Source organism: Amblyomma maculatum, chromosome 2 (assembly GCF_055883805.1).
Source record: "Amblyomma maculatum isolate TAMU_Amacu chromosome 2, ASM5588380v1, whole genome shotgun sequence".
Lineage (NCBI taxonomy): Eukaryota > Metazoa > Arthropoda > Arachnida > Ixodida > Ixodidae > Amblyomma > Amblyomma maculatum.
In genome coordinates, this window is record NC_139345.1 from 213,720,674 (window position 1) to 213,744,705 (window position 24,032).

A 24,032-nucleotide genomic window follows, 5' to 3' on the forward strand; every position below is an offset into this window, starting at 1 on the left:
TTACTTGGAGAGATGTCCCCGTCTGCATGGAGAGTCGTTAGGCATTTCCTCGCTGTTCCGTCTCGTGGAGAGAGAAAACTGCTGCAAAAATGGCATGCCTCAGCTTCTCGTCAGGGACCCAGGTCGTTAAGAAACCGTCATCGTTATAGGTAGATAGGTCATTGACTTCGGATGACAGCACCACAGCAGCGAACTCCCCCTGATCGCTGTCAGCAGGAACCAAAGAGTAAGGCGGCATGCTTTGTGCCTTTGTAGGGAACGCGTCATAAACGCGCCGAAAACAGGCACCACGGCACCGGCAGCATCGCCTAAAACGTCCGTCCCCAAAGAGTTGAATAGGCCCTTTTCAAGTGAGCAGTCACAAATGGAAAGGAAGCTCCCCAACCAGCGCCCGGAGCACTCGTCGCTGTGTACACGCGTATCAATTCTCAACAAGAAGGCTGGACCCTTCATTCTCTGAACAACATCGACAGAGACATCAAGAGGTGCCGCCTCAAGTACTTCAAAATACCTGTCGCTTGCCTCCCTACTGAAAAACCAAAAGTTCTACGGGGCAATAACCTCATAAAATCTCATTTAATCGCAGAGTCTCATACGGTTCACTTCATTATCATAAAATATCGTACATAATTTATGATAACGTACAAGAAACTTTGAGAACTTATGCAATTATATGCGACTTGTACGTGATTTCTTATGTGAATTGAGTGAGATTGTGTGAGAAAATGTGAGGTTATTGCTCCTTACAGTTTTTTCAGTAGGGTCTGCCTTCGAGTAGCGAATTCGCGTCCAAGTACTTTTTTTTTTAAGTGAGCCTGCCAACAAGCGCTCTTTGAAAACAATGTCCGCGGCGATCAATTAATCATAATTTTTCACTTTCGAAAGCACCGATAAAAAACGTGCCAGCCTCTATGTCAGCCGGGGCACAAAAAAAAGCAAAAATAAGAAACCCCACTGGCAAAGAGCGCCGGCTTTGCGCGCGCAGGCCCACGACCATCCGCCCTCGTCCTCACTCTCCTTCTCCCGCTCCGCGTACACGTGCGGCTGCCTGTGGCACGTGCTCCCAAGCGAGTGGGCTGCGCAGACTCCGCTGACAGCCGTGCGCAGCGCGGCCGTGGATGCGCGTAGGTTTTGTAGTTCCTCTCCGCTCCGCTGGAAACCGAGCGCTGACGTCGCGGATCAAACTCCAGCTTTGGTTCCCTATAGGGATGTAAACGGCAGCTTCAGGAGGAAGGCGGTAGAACTGTGCTGATCGAAGTCGGGGTGAGCAGGAGGGGTCTTGAGAGCAGAGCGGAAGGTCCAAGCGAAGTAGGCCGGTAGAGCTGTCAATGAGAGCAGAGAGAGTGGGCTGTTAAAAAGTCAATGCCAAGGATAACGTCGTGAGGACATTCTTGTAGGACGGTGAACAACACTGGGGCATGGCGACCACCAATGGTCACTCGCGCCGTGCACATGCCAACCATGGCAGCAGGGCTACCATTGGCGACGCGAACTGTGGGCGAGACAGCAGGAGTAAGGACTTTTTTTGGGCAACGGCGAAATGAGGAGCTGAGAACGGACAGTTGGTCGCCGGTATCAATGAGAGCAGAAACGGGAACATCATCCACAAGGACATCGATGCGATCATTTTGTAGGGCAGGGGTCAGTAGAGGTTTTTCAGTCCGGGTCGCAAATGCAGCGTCACCTCCGGGAGCTGCATTGGCTAGTTTTTCGGTATGTGACTGGAATAGGACGGTGACGAACTGCGGCGAGGAAGAAGAGAACGCGAGCGTCGGGTTTGCGGGAATGGTGAACGGTTGGCAGCATGAACAGTGACACCGGGGTCAACACGGGTTTGGTCGGGGCGAGGTGAGGAATAGCGAGGGGCGTAGTCTCCGCGGCGGTCGACGTAGGTGAACTGACGAGCTGGCGTGTACAAACGGCTACGGCAGGGACGGGGAATGTGGCCAACGCGTGAACAAGTAAGGCAAATGGGGCGATTGTCATGGGTACGCCATTCATTCGAATTGCGGTACCGATATCGGGGGCGAGAAACCGGCGTTGGATGAGGCATCTGCAATGACTGGAGGGACAGGTCCGGAATCCGCAGTGTCGGGGGTGCAGGTAGAAGGGAGACCGATATTCGAAACCTCTTGGCGGACAACAGCCTGAATGAGCGATATTGTAGCCAGGGTGTTGTTGTGGGGTATTGCCTCAAGCTCTTGGCGGACGATGCGGGTCAATTTACTGTCATTAGCAGGCGGTCGAGGAGTCGGAAGATGACACAGGTGGAGCTGGCAGCCGTGTTCGGTAGCCGGTCGAAACGGTGAGATATGAGCCTCTGTTTCGCTTGCTCGAAATGTCGGCACACTTGTAGCACGAACTCCACTGTGGAACAATCCCTGCACAACAGGAGGTTGAAGGCATCATTGGCACTGCCTTTTACTATGTGGCCGACTTTATCCTCCTCAGGCATGGCATGGTCGACTTTGTGGCACAAGCATAAAACGTCCTGTATATTGTCACCGTCAAACAGCCAGAAGGTTGAAGGGGGGTTTATTCACAGTGACGCGGCACTGAGACGCGGCAAGGCTGGAGGGAGCTCGAGAGAGAAGACGAAGGCCGGGGTCACTAGCGTGGTTAAGGCCAGCTAAAACGTCGGTAATCCAGTCTGGCCGCATGACGGCGCCACTAGAGTGATCAGTAATGCGGCATTCAGTTCAGTTCAGTTCAGTCGTGTCCGACTCTTCGTGACCCTATTGACCATGTCACGCCACGCTTTCCGGTCTCTCACTATCTTCCTAACATCACATAATTTCATCTGCAGTGCCTCGAGGATGCCATCTAACCATCGCGTTCGCTGCCTACCCCTTCTCCGGCGACCCTCAACCTTTCCCAACATCAAATCTTTCTCCAGCGACTCCTCTCTTCTCATCAGATGACCAAAGTAGCTGAGCTTTAACTTTAGAATTTGACCCTCCAATGAGCAGTCAGGGTTTATGGTCGACAATATTGACTGATTTGATCTTCTGGCAGTCCAAGGAACTCTCAAGAGTCTTCGCCAGCACCACAATTCAAACGCGTCAATTCTTCGGCGGTCAGCCTTTTTCACAGTCCAACTCTCGCATCCATACATCACAACTGGAAAGACCATAGCACGAGTAATGCTATGGTCTTTGAGGGGGAGTAATGCGGCATTACTCCCCCTCTTTGAAAGGCGCCGTCCTCGGCGCTCACCGTTAGCGATCCGAGCAACGAGGAACATCGGTAGTATCGGGTGGCTGGGCGAACGAGCGGCTAACGAGCATGGCATGGCTTCATTCGCGCAACGTGAACCAGTTCGGACGTTGGCCATCGAGAGGAACGGACAGTTCCCTGGGGAAGAACTTCATCGTCCACCTCGCTGAGTTGGCGGACTACCTCATACGGGCCAAAGTATCTCCGAAGCAGCTTTTCAGACCGCCCTCTTACACGGATTGGGCTCCACACCCAAACTCGTTCTCCGGGCTCGTAACTCGCATTTCTGTGGCGTAGGTTAACAGGTGAGCGTTTTCTTGCTGGCTCCGGATACGCTGTCGAGCAAGTTGGCGAGCGGTCTCGGCATGCAGAATGAATTCATCAGCACCCATGACTCCGGGATTAGCACTATCAGGGAGCAGCATTGCGTCCAGCATAGTCGTGGCTTCGCGGCCGTGGACTAAACGAAACGGAGTGAAGTGCGTCGTTTCTTGCGGCGCAGTATTATAAGCGAAGGTGACATAGGGAATTATTGCATCCCAGTTTCGATGATCCTCGTCAACATACATTGAACTCATATCGGCGATTGTCTTATTAAGCGGTTCGGTGAGTCCATTTGTTTGCGGGTGATAAGCGTCTTCGGTGGCTTGTGCCACTGAGTCGCATAACTTCCTGCGTAAGCGCCGAGGTGAAAGCCGTTCCCCTGTCAGTTATAACGACTGTGGGTGCACCGTGACGAAGTACAATGCTCTGCATAAAAAAGGTCGCAATTTCAGCAGCGGTTCCGCGGGAAAGAGCTTTAGTTTCACAGTATCGGTTGAGATAGTCGGTGACGACCACAATGTACCGATTACCGAGGGAGGACTCCGGAAACGGGCCGAGTAAATCCATGCCGACTTGTTGGAACGGGACTTGTGGCGGATCAATATAGTTGTAGCAGTCCGGCCGGTTTAGTCGGCGGCGTCTTTCGACGTTGGCACTCCCGGCAAGTTTTGACGTAGCGCTTAACTACTGCAGCGAGCTTAGGCCAATAATACTTCTGGCGTATGCGTGCAAACGTTCGGGAAAACCCCAGATGACCAGAAGAAGGGTCGTAGTGTGATGCCTGCAGGACTTCGTCACGAATAGCCTAAGGTACGACAGGAAGGTAATTAGCTTTTGTCGACCCGTAGTTCTTGTACAGGATCCGGTCTCGTAAACAGAACGATGACAATCCGCGCGAGAAAATTCGCGGCGGAGTCGGATTGTTTCCTTCTAGATACTCAATGAGGGGCCGTAGCTGAGCCAAATTGTTGTTGAGCCAAATTATCCGTGGAGATAGCGCAAAGAAAATGAGAATCGTCGTCGAACTCAGTGCTGTTATGCTCAAGATGCGCGCGGGACAAACAGTCTGCATCACTGTGCTTCTTGCCTGGTTTATAGACGATGGTTACATCAAATTCGCCAACCAACAGAGTGAGTGATGATCGCTCACTACTCGGAAAGGCCAGCCATACAATTAGGGGCGAAATTTTGCCACTGCCCACACAATAGTGGCCCCGCCGGGGTGGTGCAGTGGTAAGACGCCCGACTACTGTGCCGGAGTTCCCGGGTTCGAACCCGACCGCGGCGGCTGCGTTTCGATGGAGGCGAAACGAAGAGGCGTCGTGTGCTGTGCGATGTCAGCGCACGTTAAAGATCCCCAGGTGGTCGAAATTACTCCGTAGCCCTCCACTACGGCTTCCCTTTCTCTCTTTCCACTTTCACTCCCACCTTCCTCCCTTCCATTGGCGCGGTTCGGGTGTCCACAGAGCAAGTGTGACAGTTACTGCGCCTTTCCCTTCCTGTGAACCAATTTAACTTTAACTTAACACAATAGCAAGACATTCATTTTCAGTAGTGGAGTAGTTCACCTCGGACCGGGATAAGGTGCGGCTTGCGTATGCGATTGCGCGTTCCACACCACCCTGTCATTGTACAAGGACCGCTCCAAGGCCGGCGTTACTTGTGTCTGTGTGCAGTTCTGTGTCGGCTTGCTCGTCGAAGTGACCAAGTATAGGTGTCCTTTGTAGATGAGTTCGTAGTTTCTCAAATGACCATTGTTGCTCTTGACCCCAGCAGAACGGTTCATTGTCTTTTGTGGGGCGGGTTAAAGGCTCAGCAATCCGCGAGAAGTTCTTCACAAAACACCGATAGTAGCCACAAAGACCCAGAAAACGACGCACGCTTCGCTTGTCGGTTGGAATGGGGAAAGCAGCTACGGCGGCTGTCTTGTCGGGGTCTGGGCTAACGCCCTTGCCACTCACAATGTGGCCCAGAAACTTCAGCTCTTGAAAAGCGGAATGGCACTTTTCTGGCTTAAGGGACAGACGGGCCGAACGATTGGCTTCGAAAACGGCACGCAAGCGCCTCAGGTGTTCCTCAAAAGTATCGGAGAAAATCACGTCATCCAGGTACACCAGGCAAGACTGCCATTTCAGGTATCCATCACAGTATCCATCATCCGCCGGAAGGTTGCAGGAGCCGAGCATAGGCCGAAAGGGAGCACCCTGAATTCGTACCAACCGTCCGGGGTAATAAAGGTGGTCTTCTCCCGGTCGCGTTCGTCCACCTCTATCTTCCAATAACCACTGCGTAAATCGAGCGATGAGAAGTATTTGGCGTGACGCAGACGGTCTAGGGAGTCATCAATGCGTGGTAGAGGACAAACGTCTTTTTTGGTAACTTTGTTTAAACGTCGGTAATCAACGCAGAACCGTAGGGTCCCATCTTTCTTCGCCACTAGGACAACAGGCCACGCCTATAGGCTGGTCGACGGCTGGATCACGTCGTCCTGGAGCATTTCCTGAACTTGCCGGCGAATTGCATCCCGCTCCTTCTGAGAGACTTGATAAGGCGACTGGCACAATGGTCTCTGGTTTTCGTCGACTATAATTCGGTGCTTTGTGAGCGGTGTCTGTCTAACCCTGGAGTTCGTTGCGAAACAGTCTCGGAAAGAGTCGATAATGGTCTCTAAGCAGCGTTTTTTATTAGGCTGTAGGTCCGGGTTGACGTCGTTTTTAAGTGAAGTAGTCGACTTTTCTAATGACTTCGTGATTTCAGACAACGAATATTGTCCTGCGCATTCCGGGAGTTCTTCAAAATACGCAATCGTTGTTTTACTCGCTAAACATTGCGGTTCAGAACCGAAGTTCGTCACCAAAAGTTCGGTTCACCTGTCCTTCAGTTCAACAAGTCCTCGGGCTACAAAGACTTGTCGACCCAGAAGCAGCGACATGTTGGCGATGCCACAAGGTCCGGGGTTGCTATCGCACTCTACAGTCACAAAGATGCTGGATCTTTGCGGTATAACATGGTCGTCACCACACATGACAAAATTACTTTTGAAAAGGAATTAAATTACATTACTAATTACTTTCCCAAAAATCGCAGAAAAGGTGTTAAATTACATTACTCATTACTGCTCCCAGAAAGTAATGAAATTACATTACAATTACTTCTACGAGTAATTCAATTACTTTTAAATTACTTTATAGTTTCCTTCATTGCAAAAACTAAGTAAACATATAGTAAACAAAACAGCAACTTGTTCTCCAGACGCGAGCACACACATTCTTTCGGTTTCCCGTCATATTCCATCCCAGAGAGCTATTCTTTTATTCGTACCTACAGAACTTGCCATTGCCAAAACAAGACAACAGCAAAAAATAAATAAATACAACAACAACAAAAGCAGAAGCATGGTCGAACAAAATGACCGGCGAACCCAGCGTCTTGCTTGCCCGGAACTGTCTCCGCCATTTGAAGGCCCGAAGAAGCTAGGTTATTTATTGCTTCCGCAGTACCAAGAATCGACGTCGGCACCTTGTGCTCATGCTCAGTAATGCTCAAGCTACAGTGGCTCACGCCATGGACCCTTCCGCCTATCTCTCCCAAACCCAATCCCCCCTCGCCCCGTGGTGACGAGTGTAACCAAGCATCACTGTGCCCTAGCCGACACAACAGGGAGTGCCACTGCGCCGCGCTCCCAACTATAGTTTTCAACTCCGACCTTCTTGCACCATCTGTCCCTTCGGCATTCTCTTGGCGCCTTGTATCCTACTGCTTGGAGAATTGTTGCCATGGGATAGCCGCCACCCTGCTACACACGAGGTCTCAGACGCACTGTTCTGCTCAATTCTGTCTCCTTTTGCCGATCTGTTACGCTGGTTTCGGCTTGCCGCATATCGTTCCTGCTTTCGCGGCACCTCTACTTTGTTGTCTATTGAAGGAGTAGTGGCGCACTTTAGTTAAAGTATTTGCGAAAAGAATTAATTACTTTTGCTGCGAAATTACTGCCAAAAAGTAATTCATTACATTACTAAATTACCGAACCGAAAAAGTAATTCATTACATTACAAATTACTGAAAAAGTAATCAAATTACAGTAATTTTATTACTGTAATTCAATTACTGCCATGTATGGTCATCACAAACTCGCACCTTCGGCATGTGTTGCTGGGGTTCAACATCAAGAGTGCGGTGAGCGGCAACCGACTCGATTAGGTCTTAAAATCGATCACAGCGCTATGCTCCCGGAGGAATTACCCAAACCGAGTATCAGGTCCTTGGAGCACTCGAGAAGCACTGCGAAGCAGCCGGGGAAAGGTACGCCTTGTCGTGTTAGCCCAGGCAGGGGGGGCGCCGTTGCACCCGCGCCGGAACGCTGCCAGAGAAAGCAGTCCAGACACCGAGCTCCCAAGCGACGAAATGAACCCCCGTTTATTCTCGCACTCCGCTTTTATACACTTGCGCCACAGATACACTAGCGCCACTATCGCAGTCGCAGCTGCCAGCCAAGCCAAGCCAAACCAAAACAGATGATAACAGCACATCCCCCTTTTCAAGCACTATTAACTTTACATGCATACACTTCAAAATAACATTGGAACACACCCAAGAAAACACGACAGAACACAGTCACTCCAGCATCAGTCGTCCACGCCCAGCCTTATGGGTTTGCGAACAACTCTTCCAAATCTGGTCGTAGTTACAATTCTAGCTTGAGAATTGCCACCGTCAGTCTCCGTCTGAGTTAGAGGCACCAAAGCTTCCGAGGCTTCGTCAATTTGGTTGTCTACTCCAGTTACCAATCCGGCCCTGCTGGGCTGTTCCTGACTATCCGGAAATTCGTAGTTCCCGCTATCTACCCGGTCTTTTGGGAGACGGTTAAGCATTCTCCTGTTTCGACGGACTTCAACCCCGTTTTCCGTTTGAACACGGTATGAACGCGGCTGTGGTGCTGCTCCGAGCACTGTACCTTTGGTACGGAGATCAGTCACCCACACCACATCACCTGCTTCCAGCTTTGGGAGATTTTTAGACCGGTGACGTCGGTCGAAGTGGCGGCTTTGCTCCTTTCTGACTTTACGGTCCTTGGCTGCCGCTTCTTGCAGACAGCATTGTCCCGGATTGCGGTGCGAAGGCAGCATTGGGACTCTCGTCCTAAGCCTTCTACCCATCAGTATCTCCGCTGGGCTGACATTCAGAACACCAGGTGTGGCCCTATAAGCCAGCAAGGCTAAGTAAGGGTCGTCCGATTTTAGAATGAGATTCTTAACCGTCTTTACCATACGTTCGACTTCCCCGTTTCCCTGGGGGTGCCTCGGACTCGAGGTGACATGACGGAAGCCATACAGTTTTGCAAATTTCTCGAACTCGGCACTGACAAATTGGGGACCATTGTCGGTCACCACACACTCGGGAATGCCATGTCTCGCAAAAATGCTTTTCATTCGGCTTATCACGGTAGCAGACTTTGTTGACGGAAGAATGGCAATCTCTGGGTATCGCGAAAGATAGTCTACTACGACAAGATATTGCCGTCCCTGAATTTGAAACAGATCTACCCCTACTCTCTCCCAAGGAAAAGAGCGTTGGCGATGCAATCATCGGTTCGATCTGTTCTGGCGCATGCCTCGCGCAAACGCTGCACTGTTTCACGAATGACGCTATCTCAGTGCTAAGTCCCGGCCACCAGACAGAACCTTTAGCCACACTGCGGCATCGCGAGATGCCTTGGTGACCGTCATGCAGTTTGCTTAGCGCTTCCTTGCGAAGGGTCTGAGGAATGATAAGCCTCATACCTTTGAGCAGAAACCCGTTCACCAAAGTAATGCATGCACGTTCCTGCCAGTATGGCAGAAGATAACAGGGAACATTTTGTTTCCTGGGCCACCCTTTTTTGCACACTGTGCGCAAGCTTCGACACACTTCGTCTTTTGCTTGACCTTCTTTTACTCTTTTTAAGAAATCGTCGCCTGTTTCTAAACCCAGTAAACAAGCTTTCGAGTAAGCGGTTACCTCTGAGACAGTTAAACAGCTTTCCACTTTCGTACGAGCTAACGGCGAACGTGAAAGAGTATCAGCAGTGGTTAGCGATTTGCCTGGTACATATAATACAGAAAAACTGTATCGCATCAGGCGCAGACGAAAACGTTGAATTCTTCGGGGCATAGCGTCGATTGCCATGTGACCCAACAGCGACACCAAGGGCTTGTGGTCAGTTTCAAAAACAACTTCCAGACCACGTATATACTCATCAAACCTTTCCGCTGCCCACGTCAACGCCAGCGCCTCCTTTTCGATCTGGGAGTACCGTTGCTCGGTTTTGGTGAGCGAACGAGAAGCGAATGCAACTGGTCTACGTTGCCCGTCTTTTTGCTTTTGAAACAAAACTGCTCCCAGACCGAAAGACGATGCGTCAGCTGAAAGAGTGGTTTGTAGCGAAGCGTCGTACAAAGCCATGCATTGCGCTGAACAAATGAGCTCTTTGAGTTCTTGGAACGCTTTTTCCTGATTGCTGTCCCAGACCCAGTCCCTATCCTTGTGCAAAAGAACACGCATGGGAGCTGCTGCTGGTAATACTAACGTTGCTGGTAATACTGACACTTCAGCACCTGAGTCAACCTTTGCAAAAATGGGCACAGAATTAATGCGCACCTGAACAAATCGCGCTTTTCTGCATGCATCTATTGATCCCACGAAAGTCTCTCCAGTTTCCTGGTTGACCGCTGAGACGCGGAGCTCTCCAGTTTCCTGGTTGACCGCTGAGACGCGTACCTTTCGTTGAGCGGAAGCCGTTGCTTTCTTCAAGCAGGCCTTTGCGAAATGTTCCTTCTTGCCACAGTGAAGACACTTGGCAGCTCTGGCTGGGCACATTGTCCTGGGGTGGGCGTCGCCACTGCAGAAAGGACACCGCACCTCCGGCGTTCGTTGCCCATGCAGACGTTCCTTGTGCCTCTGTTGAACCACCGCGTCCACATTGGGGTCCTGGTCACGAATTTCCGATGACTGATGGCTGTGCTGTCCTCGTAGAGTACTTTGCTGCTGTTGGACGCTTTCCTTTAAGCGAGCCTTCGACAGCGCCGAAGCCAGCGTTAGCTGAGAATCCATTTGCAAAGCTTCCGAGAGCTTTGCGTCGCAGAGCCCGACAACCAGTCTGTCTCGGATCATTCGTTCTTTTAGTTCACCGTAGTCGCAACATTCCGCCAAGCCGTGTAGCGCAGTGACGAACTGGTCTACCGACTCTCCTGGCATTTGTACGCGTCTGTGAAAACAGGCGCTTTCGTACACGATGTTCCTCTCTTTTACGAAGTGCCCGTCGAACTTTTTCTTTACGGTTTCATAGTTCTTGGCGTCTTCGTCAGATAGTGAAAACGTCTTGAATATGTCACGAGCTCTCCTCCCCATTGTGTACAACAGCGTTCGTACCTGAGCCTCCCCGGAGCATTCGTTGAGTCCCGTTGCATATCGGAAGTCGTCGAAATGTTCGATCCACGCCGGCCACTCTGACGTGCGGTCAAAGTCCAGCGGTGGCGGTTGCTGCAGTCCATGCAGCCGTATTGAAGGCGTCTTCGACATCGTGGATGGAAGGTGCCTGGCTCAGTGCGAAGATTCCTGACCATCTGACATCATGTCGTAGACGGCCACTTCTGACACCATGTCGTGTTAGCCCAGGCAGGGGGGGCGCCGTTGCACCCGCGCCGGAACGCTGCCAGAGAAAGCAGTCCAGACACCGAGCTCCCAAGCGACGAAATGAACCCCCGTTTATTCTCGCACTCCGCTTTTATACACTTGCGCCACACTTGCGCCACAGATACACTAGCGCCACTATCGCAGTCGCAGCTGCCAGCCAAGCCAAGCCAAACCAAAACAGATGATAACAGCACACACCTCGGATCTGTATTCGCGAGGTACAGACACCAATCGGTGTAACCACATGGCCGCCAGCTGTTCGTATCTGCGGCCCAGTCCAAGGCGTCAAAACCTTTCTGAGGGTCGCGGCTAGCCGACTGCTCATTGCCGAAAAATCAGCCCCAGTGCCCACGAGTGCATTTACGTTACGGTTGTCGGCGGTTGCGGTAATTTCGGCGGAAACCAATTTTTCGCAGCTCGTCGGGCCGAGTCGCCGTCGGTCGGCACGTCGCGGCATATCGCCGGGTGGAGGCTCTTGACTCTGTACAGCTGCGGCGGCCCTACCACCGGAGGACGCTGTCTTTAGTTTTCCCGCCGTGGGGACGTACCTCTGAAGAGGTCGAAGGGCGGTTGGAAGACGAGAACCTTCTTGGAGACGGGGATCTGGACTGGCGTCGTTGTGCAGTAGGGGGGCTGCACGTTAGAGGCCAAGTAGTCCTCGATCTCCTGAGGTCGCTCACCGTAGCGCGGTCGAGGTGCGTCGGGGAAAAACCCCTGAGGCCCATCTGGCGGTAAGGGCAGTCGCGCCGAACGTGGCCGGGATCCCCGCAGTGGTAGCACAATGGTCGGTTGTTTCGCGTTCGCCACACGTGTGCTTTACGGATGGCGGACCTGAATTCCTGCTGTGGGGCGGGCACAGCTGGGACTTGGTACTGCACAGGAGCAACAAGAGGAAAGGCTTGTGGCACTGGTGCAGGTTTTCGCAGCACTTCGCTGTAAGTCATTATGTAGGGCTCTGGTTGCGGCGCTATCGGAGCAGGCTGCACCACTCGCCGGATTTCATCCCGGACCACGTCCGCTACTGCAGCGACGCTTGCCTGTGGAGCTTTGAAGCGTAGTTTCTGGAGCTCTTCGCGCACAATGTTCCGCACAATCTCTCGAAGTTCCTCAGTGGGCAGAGACGTAGGCAAGCAGTGATGGGCGGTTGCTACAGAAGCAAATCGGCCGTACTGCGCGCTCCGCTCTTGCAAGGAGCGCTCCATACCCGTTGCCTCTTTCGTAAATTCCGCCACAGTTGTCGGAGGGTTGCGGACAAGACCGGCAAACAACTGCTCCTTTACGCCCCTCATTAGGTGGCGCACCTTCTTGGCCTCGGGCATAGATGGGTCAGCCCGATTGAAGAGTCGCGTCATGTCTTCAATGAACATGGCAACACTTTCATTTGACTGTTGCGATCATGAGTGCAGGGCGCGCTCGGCTCTCTTTTTCATTTCGTCGGTACGAAATGTCGCCAACAACTCGGCGAAAAGCTTCCCATGTGGTAAAAGAAGCTTCGTGATTCTCGTACCACGTTTTGGCCGAGTCCAGCAATGAAAAGTAGACGTTTTGCAACTTGCGCTCACCGTCCCACTGGTTTAATCCCGCCACACGGTCAAAACTGGCCAACCAGTCTTCAACGTCCTCGAACCTATCACCATGGAACGAAGGTGGTGACCGAGGTGTGTGTAGGACAAACGGCGACACCGCTGTAGCCTGCTGAGGAGGATGGCTACCCGAGTTAGACATCATGGCTCTTGGAGTTGTTCTCACGCCGCTGAACTCTGTAGGCCTCGCAGATGACGACTCGCCTTGTGGACAGGTGTTGTATCCACGCGCTCGGAACTGCCTTCAAAGGTGCCTTCGAAGTCAGCGTACCTGGGACGAGACCCAGCACCTCCACCAAATGTCACCGTCAAACAGCCAGAAGGTTTAAGGGGGGGGGGGGGGGGGTTATTCACAGTGACGCGGCACTGGGAGTCGGCAAGGCTGGAGGGAGCTCGAGAGAGAAGAAGACGAAGAAGGCCGGGGTCACTAGCGTGGTTAAGGCCAGCTAAAACGTCGGTAATCCAGTCTGGCCGCATGAGGGCGCCACGAGAGTGATTAGTAATGAGGCAATATAAGTGATATAAGACTGTAGACGTTTGGGCGCAAGAAGCGAGCGCTTTTTTGACGGCGAGGGGACGGCCAATAGGCTTTCCGAACAGGTCGTGGAGCTTCTGCTTACAGATATCCCAGGATGTGAGGTCATCTTCATGGGTTTCAAACCACACCCGCACGGTCCCAGTCAAGTAAAAGATGATACTCGCGAGCATAAGTGTGGGGTCCCACCTGCTGACGCGTTTGTATAGGGCCAGCCAGTCGTCGACATCAACGTCATCGGTCCCACAGAAGGTTCCGGGGCCATGGGCCATGACGACAGCAGGTGCGGCGGCCGTAGATGTAGTGGCGACTGTAGTCATTGTGGTGGTACCGATGTGGCGGCCGCTGCGGAGATTCAGCGTGTCACGGGGATCGAAGGATTCACCTCCGCCAAAGATGTTACGGGGAAGATTTACAGTCCGACAGCTGTCCGCACCACTGAGGGTGAACACAGCACAAGTCTCAGCACTCGTCTGCGTCTTCTTCTTCTGGGAGTCTGTCGCACTTCTTTATCCTCAGCACGACCAGCGAATACCGCTCATTAACAATATATTCGCTTGGATTCATTCCTCATACATATTGCCGATTTCCGTTGACGCATATTTGCTTTCTTGTGAATTGGTTAAAGATAATAGCCACTGGCGGCCTATCAAAAACAGCATAATCCGCAGCCAGCAGTTTTTGAATGGCAAAAAAATCAAATGACCGGAAGAGCCCCCATTGTATCTACCTACAATATTTCCGACTGTTTGCAGATGCTCGACTCCGGGGACATCAGATAGGTATCGAGGGTAATTCTGTTCATTTTTAGTGGCAGCATGAATCGCAACATGGATCGCACCACGTTTCACACGTGACATTCAGTGATTTAGGAACCCTTTGTGCACATCTGTGTTTGCACAGCTAGTCATGAATTATTGCTAGTATGTGCATGCTAGTCATTCTAGGTTTCGCTGGCTCTGAAGTTTTCAGTTATAGAATATATTTCGGTTAGTGCACTTGCTGAATGGGCATGCTGCAGCTCTTTTATTTCTGCAAATAATACTGTTTTTAACAGGCATGAAGTTGGAACCAGAGTATGAAAGATTCCAATTCAACAGACCAGCTCGAATTGGCCGAGATATCAATCAGCGCAAGGTGGCCGATATAAGGAAGTATAACATGGAGAAAATTGAGAATGCTGTAAAGAACGGGGGAAGCCTTAAAGCGGTAAAGAAGAAATTGGGCATAGGCAAAAATCAGATGTATGCGATAAGGGACAAGGCGGGTAACGCCATTACGAATATGGACAAGATAGTAAAAGTAGCCGAGGAGTTCTATACAGATCTCTACAGTAGCCAAAGTAGTCAGGACTGTAATGAGATTGGCGGTAGGAAAAAACAGTCAGACGTTCCACCAGTGACGAAGGACGAGGTCAAGAAAGCACTAGAAACTATGAAAAGGGGGAAATCAGCTGGAGAGGATCAGATAACTTCAGATTTGCTGAAGGACGGGGGGATATCGTGCTAGCAAAACTGGCCACCCTGTATACGCAGTGTCTGGTGTCATCGACGGTACCAGAACCATGGAAGAATGCAAACATTATCCTCATTCATAAGAAAGGGGACTCTAAGGACCTTAAAAATTACAGACCAATCAGCTTACTGTCTGTAACGTATAAGGTATTTACTAAGGTAATCGCTAATAGAATCAGGACAACCTTAGACTGCAATCATGCAAAGGATCAAGCAGGTTTTCGGAAACGGTACTCTACTATCGATCATATCCATACCATCAATCAGGTAATAGAAAAATGCTCGGAATATGACCAGCTCTTACACATAGCATTCATTGATTACGAAAAAAGCATTTGACTCAGTTGAAACCTCGGCGGTGATGCAGGCATTGCGAAATCAGGGGGTAGACGAGCCGTACGTGAAAGTGCTGGGAGATATATATAGTGGCTGCACAGCAACCATAGTTCTGCATAAAGAAAGTAGCAAAATTCTCATAAAGAAAGGTGTTAGGCAAGGAGACACGATCTCCCCAGTACTATTCACAGCTTGCTTAGAGGAAGTATTCAGAGACTTGGAAAGGGAGCAGTTAGGGATAAGGGTAGATGGAGAATACCTCAGTAATCTGCGATTTGCAGATGACATTGCCTTGCTAAGCAACTCGGGGCATGAACTGCAAATAATGATTGATGACCTAGACAGGAAACGTAGAAAGGTAGGCTTGAAAATCAATATCCAAAAGACTAAGGTGATGTTCAACAGCCTCGGCAAGGAACAGCAGTTTACATTAGGTAGCGAAGTACTGGAAGTAGTAGGCGAATATGTCTACTTAGGACAGGTAGTAACCGCAGATCCGGACCATGAAAAGGAAATAACAAGAAGAATACGATTGGGATGGAGCGCATTTGGCAAGCACTCGCAGATTATGACTAGCAGCTTACCGGTATCGCTCAAGAGGAAAGTGTACAACAGTTGCATCTTACCTGTACTCACCTATGGGGCTGAAACGTGGAGGCCAACCAAGAGAGTTCTACTTAAGTTGAGGACAACCCAGAGGATTATGGAACGAAAAATGGTAGGAGTAACATTAAGAGATAGGAAGCGTGCAGAGTGGGCAGAGAAATAACTCAAGTTACCGACATTCTAGTGAAAATTAAGAAGAAGAAATGGACATGGGCAGGACATGTAGTGCGAAGAGAGGATAACCGATGGTCGCTTAGGGTAACAAACTGGATTCCAAGGGAAGGAAAGCGTAGCAGGGGTCGGCAAAAAGTTAGGTGGGCGGATGAGATTAAGAAGTTTGCAGGGGTCAGGTGGATGCAGCTAGCACAGAACCGGGTTAAGTGGCGAAATATGGGAGAGGCCTTCGCCGTGCAGTGGGTATAGTCAGGCTGTTGATGATTATGGTGAAGTTGGAACATTGCACATGAAACAACTTTGTGATGGTTGGGTGTTAACTCTGTATCCCGACTAGGACTTAAGTTCGGCTTAACTATAACCTTCCATTTTGTATTTATATAAGAAGCTTTGGGATGGAAAGTTATGTGGCAGTTGTGATATTTTATTCGCTGGGGCTTATCTTGTAACTCATAGCTCCTGAAGCTTGCTGGACGCACGTTTTCATCGCTTTCAAATTTAGTAAATTTGAGAGTTTGTGAGGGCCAACAGGCATCAGTGTGGAGCCAAAATTTCGGTAATGACGACGAGTAAAATGACCCGAAGAACCGAGCATACCTGTACCCACAATATTTCAACGGCTTACAGATGGTCTACGGAACGAACATCGAAGAAGTAACAAGTGTAAATTTATTTTTGGTGGTTTTCCAGCATTGAATTTCAACCTGGGTAGATCAAGTCAGGACACAAAAGTCTCAAAAAAAACTTTTCACCTGTTACAGATGAGGAAAAAATGCTGTGATGCCAGCTATAAAAAAAGTACATGCGTTTGAAACGCAAACTTTAGCGTGAAAATTGAAGAGGTCAAATAATCACTGAGTGCCTTACAGCTTTCTTGTTTCATGCCAAGCGGGACTTGCGACATGTACAAGCTACGCGCTTAGGCATCGCGAAAATCGGCGTAAAAATCTAGCGTTGGGCGTTATTACATGAAAACAAGGTACTACTTAGCAGCCGAGGTTGCCGCACTCATTCTTAAGCTTACATTCAAAAGCAGTAATGAATAATGCCACATTCGATTTTCATTGCCGTGGTCCAGTTATGCAGAGTTCTCCACTACAGTATCTAACGGAGCTCGAGAGGGGAGGTAGTCGCACCAAAATGTAGCAGTCGTGGTTTGAGCTACAAACGACGCGTTACAATCGTGTCGAATTCAATAACAATTGCCGCTAGATCGGGCACCATGCACTCCCGCAGAATTAACTGAACCTATTAGTTTTTCTTCAAGCATTGCGTGAGTATTGAATTTAAAACGCAAAAAGAGGGATGGTGCTCATGATAAGCTTTACAGCGCAGCTCGTCTTGGTGACTTGTTTGCGACAAGCATTTCGCGTGAACGCGGGTCGGGTTGTCCCGCTTCAGGCCAAAGTCCGACTGCCACTTTGCACAGAAGTCCACTTTGGAGCAATTCAATTGATTTTCGGACGCTGTCGCCGTGGAAATAATCGCAATTCACCCGCACAAACGGCAGATCACATGCGCGAACTTCTGCCGCGCTTGCTACACCAATGGGACAGCCGGGGACTGTGCCCAGCCTGTGCTTCCTGCAGCCGCCGGTAGATGGCTTTCAGTGGCGCCCGTACATTAGGCTCCTCTATTTTTTACCCTACATATCGAGGCACCCTACCCCTACAGGCAGTGCGGGTGGCGTATACAGGGTGTCCAAGCTAACTTTAGCCAAGGGTAAAAACGAATAATGAGGTAGGCCAGAGAAACCACTTGTATACAGCTACCAGCCATCTGGCGCACAACAGGGATTTTTCGCAATTAACTAATGAGTAATGCAGATAATTTTTCTAATGTACGAACTATTTATTGCCTTTAGACAATAAATGTACTTGCAACGTTGGAGAGCACCTTCTAAAACCTCCATTCCATTTATTTCTGATATGATGAATAAACAGCGCTAAAGGCTAGGACCAAGATCAAGAAGCAAACAAGACGGGCGCTGACCGATAAAGAAAGCCTCATGTGTATCGTTTTTGCAAGCTCTAAAGAAAGACCGCGAAATAACCAAAAAAAAAACTATATCACTGACTAGCGCATTCGCACGCCACGATTGTGCTGCTCTCAACCTGGGTTTCAGTGAACGAAATCAGCTGCGCCCTTGGTTCCACGACCCGGTTGCAGCGGCAGGCCGATATGTCGGTGGTTTCGTCCGCTTCAGGCAGTCGGCGCAGCGAGCTCAACGCGCTGGCTATCCATCACCAACATAACATATCAGCCTACTGCTGGGCTGTCAAGTCACGGCCGCAGCTAATTTCATTCACTCAGACCACAGTTGAGGGCACCGTAATCGTGGCGCACGAATGCGTTAGTCACGTGGTATTTTTGTATTCTGCGGGCTTTCTTTAGAGCTTGAAAAAATGATACACGTGAGGCTTTCCTTATCGGAAATAAACGGAATGGGGTTTTCATAAGGCGCTCTCCAACTTTGCAAACCACATTTGTCTACGTAGTAAGACACATACGTAGTAAATTAGAAAAAATTGTCTTCATCACTAATTTGTTAATTGCAAAATAAGAAATTGCCTATATGCTTCGCCACGTGGCTGGAAGCTGTATACAGTTGGTTTCTCTGGCCTATCTCAAACGATCTATTTTTTAACCCTTTATTTAGCTTGGACCCCCGGTATAACTTTCTTTACTTTTGACCTTACCAATGAACGTTTTCGACCACCGCCTGATGTCACGAAATCGGCGCACATTTTCATCAAACCGCCGCGGCGCGAGGCCCGCGCGGAACCGCATCGAAGGATGTACGACGTTCGAGAGAAGTCTCCTTCCTCGCACGAAAGAGCGCGTAGCTCTCCTCACCCTGTGATGACGGTGATTCATCACTCAGGAAGATGCCAGCTGTCTCTAGAACGTTCTACATCTGACCAATGACGACGCGCGGCTCGACGAGAGGAAAAGGGAACGCTTGAACAAGTGAAGCTAAATGTGCGTGCGCGCTAGCCTTGGCGTGTCTTCACAGACAGACGCGGCGCGCCCTATTTATAGAGGCCGCGTCGCTTGTGTAGTCAGTCAGTCAGTGATTGCGCCATGTTCGCTAGTGCTTCGGCTGGACTCCCGGGGATCACCCGCTGCTGGCAAGCCCACGGACCTGCGAGGGAGCGGCGCTCGTCTTGCATGGCGGCCACATCGTGACTCTCGGGGCGTTGGTCTGCAACAGTGCCCGATGAACAATTTGGTGTTTGTGTATGTGATCTCTCGTGTTTGTTCTGTGTTGTAAAGCCTCTGTGTTATTGAGTACTTCTTTTGTTGTATGCTTGGCGTTTGTATTCTGTGAACCTCTCGTCTGTGCATTTTACTTGTGTATTCCTTTGTATCGTCTCTTGCTGTGTATAAAGTGTGTTTTGTTTGTTACTTTTACCGGCGAAAGCTGGGCACCAAACTGCCGTCTGTCTGTTGAATTCCGGCGTAGCTTGTCACGCAAGTCGAGGACATCTCCTTTGCGACCGGAATAGCTACCCCCACTCAGTCTGGGAGTGTGCGCACCATTAAATGCCCACTGTCCACCCTCCGGTCGAAAATATTTTCTTCCCCGGTGACTGTGAGACTTCGCCCCTGGAACGCAAGGCCGCAAAATGTTTTTGAAAAGAGTAACTAATAACGCAGTTACAGCCACCGCAATCACCCGATTCTATCCTGCCTCTCTCCTTCCGTTCCCTCGCAAAGGTTTTTCACTCTCCTGCCCGAGGTCGTCTAGCCTCCGCAATACAAATTCCCCTTCCTCCTCCGCGTTTGGCGGGAGGTGGGGCGTGGTTCTCCGCGAGCGCGAAAAAAAAAACGGTCGAGGGAGCGCGCGCCGCTGGATTCAGTCTGGCCGTGGCGAGGGAAAAGCGCGCTGCGAGCGGTAGACACCCATCCTTCTCCCGTCAGTCAGCTAGACGGACCAATGGATGTCGTTCCCGATACGTACGTCATTATCGGGGCCCGTCGGGCCAGCGCAGGGAGCGGTGAAGCTGGCTTCTCAAAGGAGAGCATGAGGGAGCTTTGAATTGTATTTTCGATGCTTTGCGGCGAGCGTGTCGCTGTAGAATTTTGCACAGACTATCTCCGGTACCTGATCGAAACACTGGGCTCCTTTTCTTAAAAGGGCCTTCCCTGGACAGTGGCCCTTTAACGGGCGACACCTGACTTTCGCCTCGGCGGACGCTGCCACCGCTGCGCCTCCGGCTACTCTTGAATAAATGTGGACGCCCTTTCCCGGCATCTTGTCCTTGTTTTTTAAGTTTAGTGCACATGAAATGAAAGTACTTAGGTGGGCAGGTACAACGAAAAGAGGGGACTCAATTACGCATTAACCTAGGGCCCTTATTTTTCTTAATCCGGCACCTGAGCGCGGATCTGGAAGAGGAGCTGCAGACGCCGTTAAGCTTAGTCATGCCTTTAAAGGTAGAGCTTAAGTGTCCCCCATATCATCTCGACGCTTCATTCTGAGGCTCTAGATGGTGGCTCTCCTGTAAGACTGCTCCAGTCGTACCGTTCGTTGTACGTTGTTACACTGTGCGGTTGCTCCAAAGCTGCTGCAGGCTGTGAGAACCACACATTTATGTATGTTAGGTTCCCCGCCGCATGCTGTTGGAAAAGTATTTGCTTTGTGCATCCAGGCGGATTATTTAGCCGCAGCCAGATAATATCTGCGAATGTGGTTGCACTTCTGCTGCTTCACCATTTGTGTGACTCTCTTTTGCACAGGCTGGACCCGGCTCTTATCCGGCCAGGCCGCGTGGACGTTCGCGAGTTTGTGGGCCCTGCAAGCGACCATCAGCTGGCATCACTGTTCCGCCGCTTCTATCCGACCGAGGGGGAAGCCGATGCGGGTGCCTTTGTGCACGCTGTGCGGCGACAGTTCGGCCAGGCGCCACTCAGCATGGCGCTCGTGCAGGGATACTTCCTCTTCCACAAGGACGACCCGCGCGCCGCCATCCGGGACGTCGCCCAGATGGCCAAGCTATGACCTTGAAACCTCCACACTGATGCTGCAGAACAGTTTTCGTGTGCTCCTTGTCACGTGTCTACAGACAACGAATGCTGTGCCTGTCTCTTTTGAGATTTGTTCTACATAACCTTCGGCGCCTTATGTTCTCTTGCTCAGACTTACTGAGGCGCTTCCCTTCAAACCTTTTTTACGCCACCTACTCATGACTGCACCTTTTGCCTGGCCAGTGTTGCACTGCTGACACGATTAATGCGCTTGCTGGAAGCTTTGAATGGGCTTTCAACATGTAACTCCTAAGCTGATAGAACAGACAGGAAGCGTGTCGAGTGGGTCAGGAAACAAACACGAGATAATGGCATGCTAGTAGAAATTGAGCAGGCCATGTGATATGAAGGCAAGACAACCGGTGGCCGTTAAGAGTAACTGCATGGATTCCAAGAGAAGGCACATGTAGCAGGGAGCGGCAGAAAACTAGGAAGTTTGCAGGAGTCAAATGGTTGCAGCAGGACCGGTTTCCTTCGCCCTGCAAGGGGGCGTCGTCTTTTAGATTTAGATATGTAACGAGTGGTCCTTACGAAAAAAAGAAAAACCTTCCGCAAGTCCCCTAACCGAATTACGTGGTGTCCTGCGGTCAGGCTGTTGAGGACTACATAACTCATTTGCGCCTATCGTCGCATACCAAAGGTATCCCCTGTAATCGTTTGTATGTAAAGCTAACAAATTTTTTTTTATATCAGTACGTTACTATCTTGGTTACGATACCAGGCGCCGCATCTAACTTCAGCCAAGAGTTAACACACCGAGGCACAATATATGGAGCCAACATCATCTCACTTGTCCAATGTAAGCAAGCAGTCATTTGGGGCTAGTTAGTTAGACGTGCTAGTCTGCTGGCAACCCACACCGACAGTGCAGCGGTGCGCTTTTCAGTGTCCTAACTCTGAGTGTAGAGTGCCAGTGGTATCACGTTAACACTTTCAGTATATAGTAAGTCGGCAGTTTTTAAATTTAGTTCAATTGAATAATAATTTTTTATTCCCATCAATGATGGAGGGGACTGCGGATAAAAGTCGCTTTAGAAGTAAGCGACTTGACAGCTCGCAGCCTCCTTTACAAGGCAAGCAAGGATAGAAAAGAAAGCAGACATGCTTAACACTTGACTTAATGCGAAATATACGCCAAAAAAATCATAAGAATAAAAATTGCTGCTTAGAAAGCACAATTAATAAAAAGTTCTCATAATGCTCGTACATGACATGTATGAAAATCAAGACCCGATTTTTGGAAAGAATTTAAAAGTCTTGCCAATCTGTGTGATATTTTTTGTGTAGAATAACCTCGCAGAGTGACCACCTTCCACTGTTCTGTGCATCTTGTGACATAAGAATGTGTGTTCCTGGTAAGATTAGATAATTCATGAAGAAACTCTAAATTTTCTTTTACCTCCTGTTTATAAAGGGTAAACACGGGTATTATATGCACTTTCGGAAATAAGTCTAATGTGTGGGCATTGTAAGGTAAGTTAAATAGCGCTCGAACAAATGTTTTCTGCAATATATATATATATATATATATATATATATATATATATATTCTCTAGATTCGTACGTGATGTGGTACCCCAAAAAAGCAAATAATAATATGGCATGATAGAAGTCAAATGACAAGAAGTCAAATTTCTAGGCGCTGCACTTTAGGCGAAAGTTCCAATGCAAGTGTGCCCTAAAAAATGTCTACATCGGCAGTTCTTGATAACGCGTGAATATGTCGTCATTGCTGAATTCGGCGATGACGACGATATGTAGGTGGACCACATTCAGAGCCGCGAGAGGTATATTCGAGCTCGTGGAAGCCTGGTTCTTTATCGGCAGAATGTTTTAACCTTGCAAAATTATTTTTTTCTCATGCGCATCACTGTCATGTTAGTACATCATTTCAGTACATCAGCAGACACTGCCTGCCTTACATGTTTTTGCCAAGATCGAGTCTTTCAACGTAAAGGTGCAGTTTTTCATGCTGCGAACACGAACACTGAGCTGGGTTCGGGCAGAAAAAAGCGGAAATGGTATTTGTAGCAGCCATGCATGGGGCGCACCGCCACCTGTGAATGGCCAATATGACGATACATGGGAGAAGCTGCCGACATAACTCCCCGCGTTACATGCAGATAGCAGCCCTTCGCGGTGGAGTATTCATTCGTACCATTTGCGCCCACAAGTGACGCAACGTCTACGTGACGGAAAGATTAACAGCGAAAGAAATGTGTCTTTTTGTTGCGCTGTGAATCATTCCTTTTATGCACCAGCAACCAGTTTTACTTGTCTTCGTGACGGGGTATAGCCGTAAAGTGGGTTTGAATGCTTGGTCTGGTACTTAGCGAGGTGTTTTGCGAAGCAGCGCGAACCGTTATAGTAGAAACTAGGTTGCTCCCAGCGAAACGATGGTTGACGAGCTATGGCACTTTCGCATGTGATTAAAGTGGAAGCAAACGCTTCATCAAGCGTAAAATGTAGCTTGCGTGCGCGTTTGTATGTGTGTGTGTGTGTGGCTTGGTTTTGGGGTTTAACATCCCAAAGCGACTCGGGCGATGAGACGCCGTGGTGGAAGGCTCTAGACCACCTGGGGTTCTGTAACGTGCACTGGCAATGCACAGCACACGGGCACCGTGCTTTTCGCCTCCATCGAGAAGCGGCCATTGTGTGTGTGGGCGCGTGACGACACGGTCTATAGACAAGAGTCGTGTTTGTAAACAAAGGTGGCGCTGCGATCGGCAGCGACATGGGTTGTAGGCAAAAGCGCAGCGTGCCTACACTGCGCAAAGTGATGCTGCCTTCGAAACCAGTTCGCGCGTGCAAATACTCTGAAGCTTAAGCTTCGCTTGTGTGGAGAAATGGTTTGGTTTAGCCTGGAGCACTTCTGCAGCTTATTACGGCTAGAATCACCCGGCTAAGAGCTGCATTACCTTCCTTCTCCGTGGCCTCAACAGCACGCGGCTACGGTTGGTGGCTGTAGTAACTGATTAAGTTAAATGAAGACGAGAAAGTGCAACGTCGTTTAACTAATAGTCAACACTGTTCAACTCGCGG

The 24,032-nt window shown here is 49.9% G+C and overlaps 1 protein-coding gene across 2 annotated transcripts in view; it reads left to right on the top strand.

Annotated features, from left to right (window-relative positions):
- Bcs1 (mitochondrial chaperone BCS1) overlaps positions 1 to 23,454 on the top strand; it is a 145,154-nt gene extending 121,700 nt beyond the window's left edge. For both annotated transcript variants that reach the window (XM_084595735.1, XM_084595734.1), the window contains exon 9: positions 20,703 to 23,454. In XM_084595735.1, coding sequence (XP_084451861.1) covers positions 20,703 to 20,964 — 262 coding nt within the window. In that variant the 3' untranslated portion in view covers positions 20,965 to 23,454. The remainder of the gene's footprint in view (positions 1 to 20,702) is intronic.
- The last annotated feature ends 578 nt before the right edge of the window (positions 23,455 to 24,032 follow it).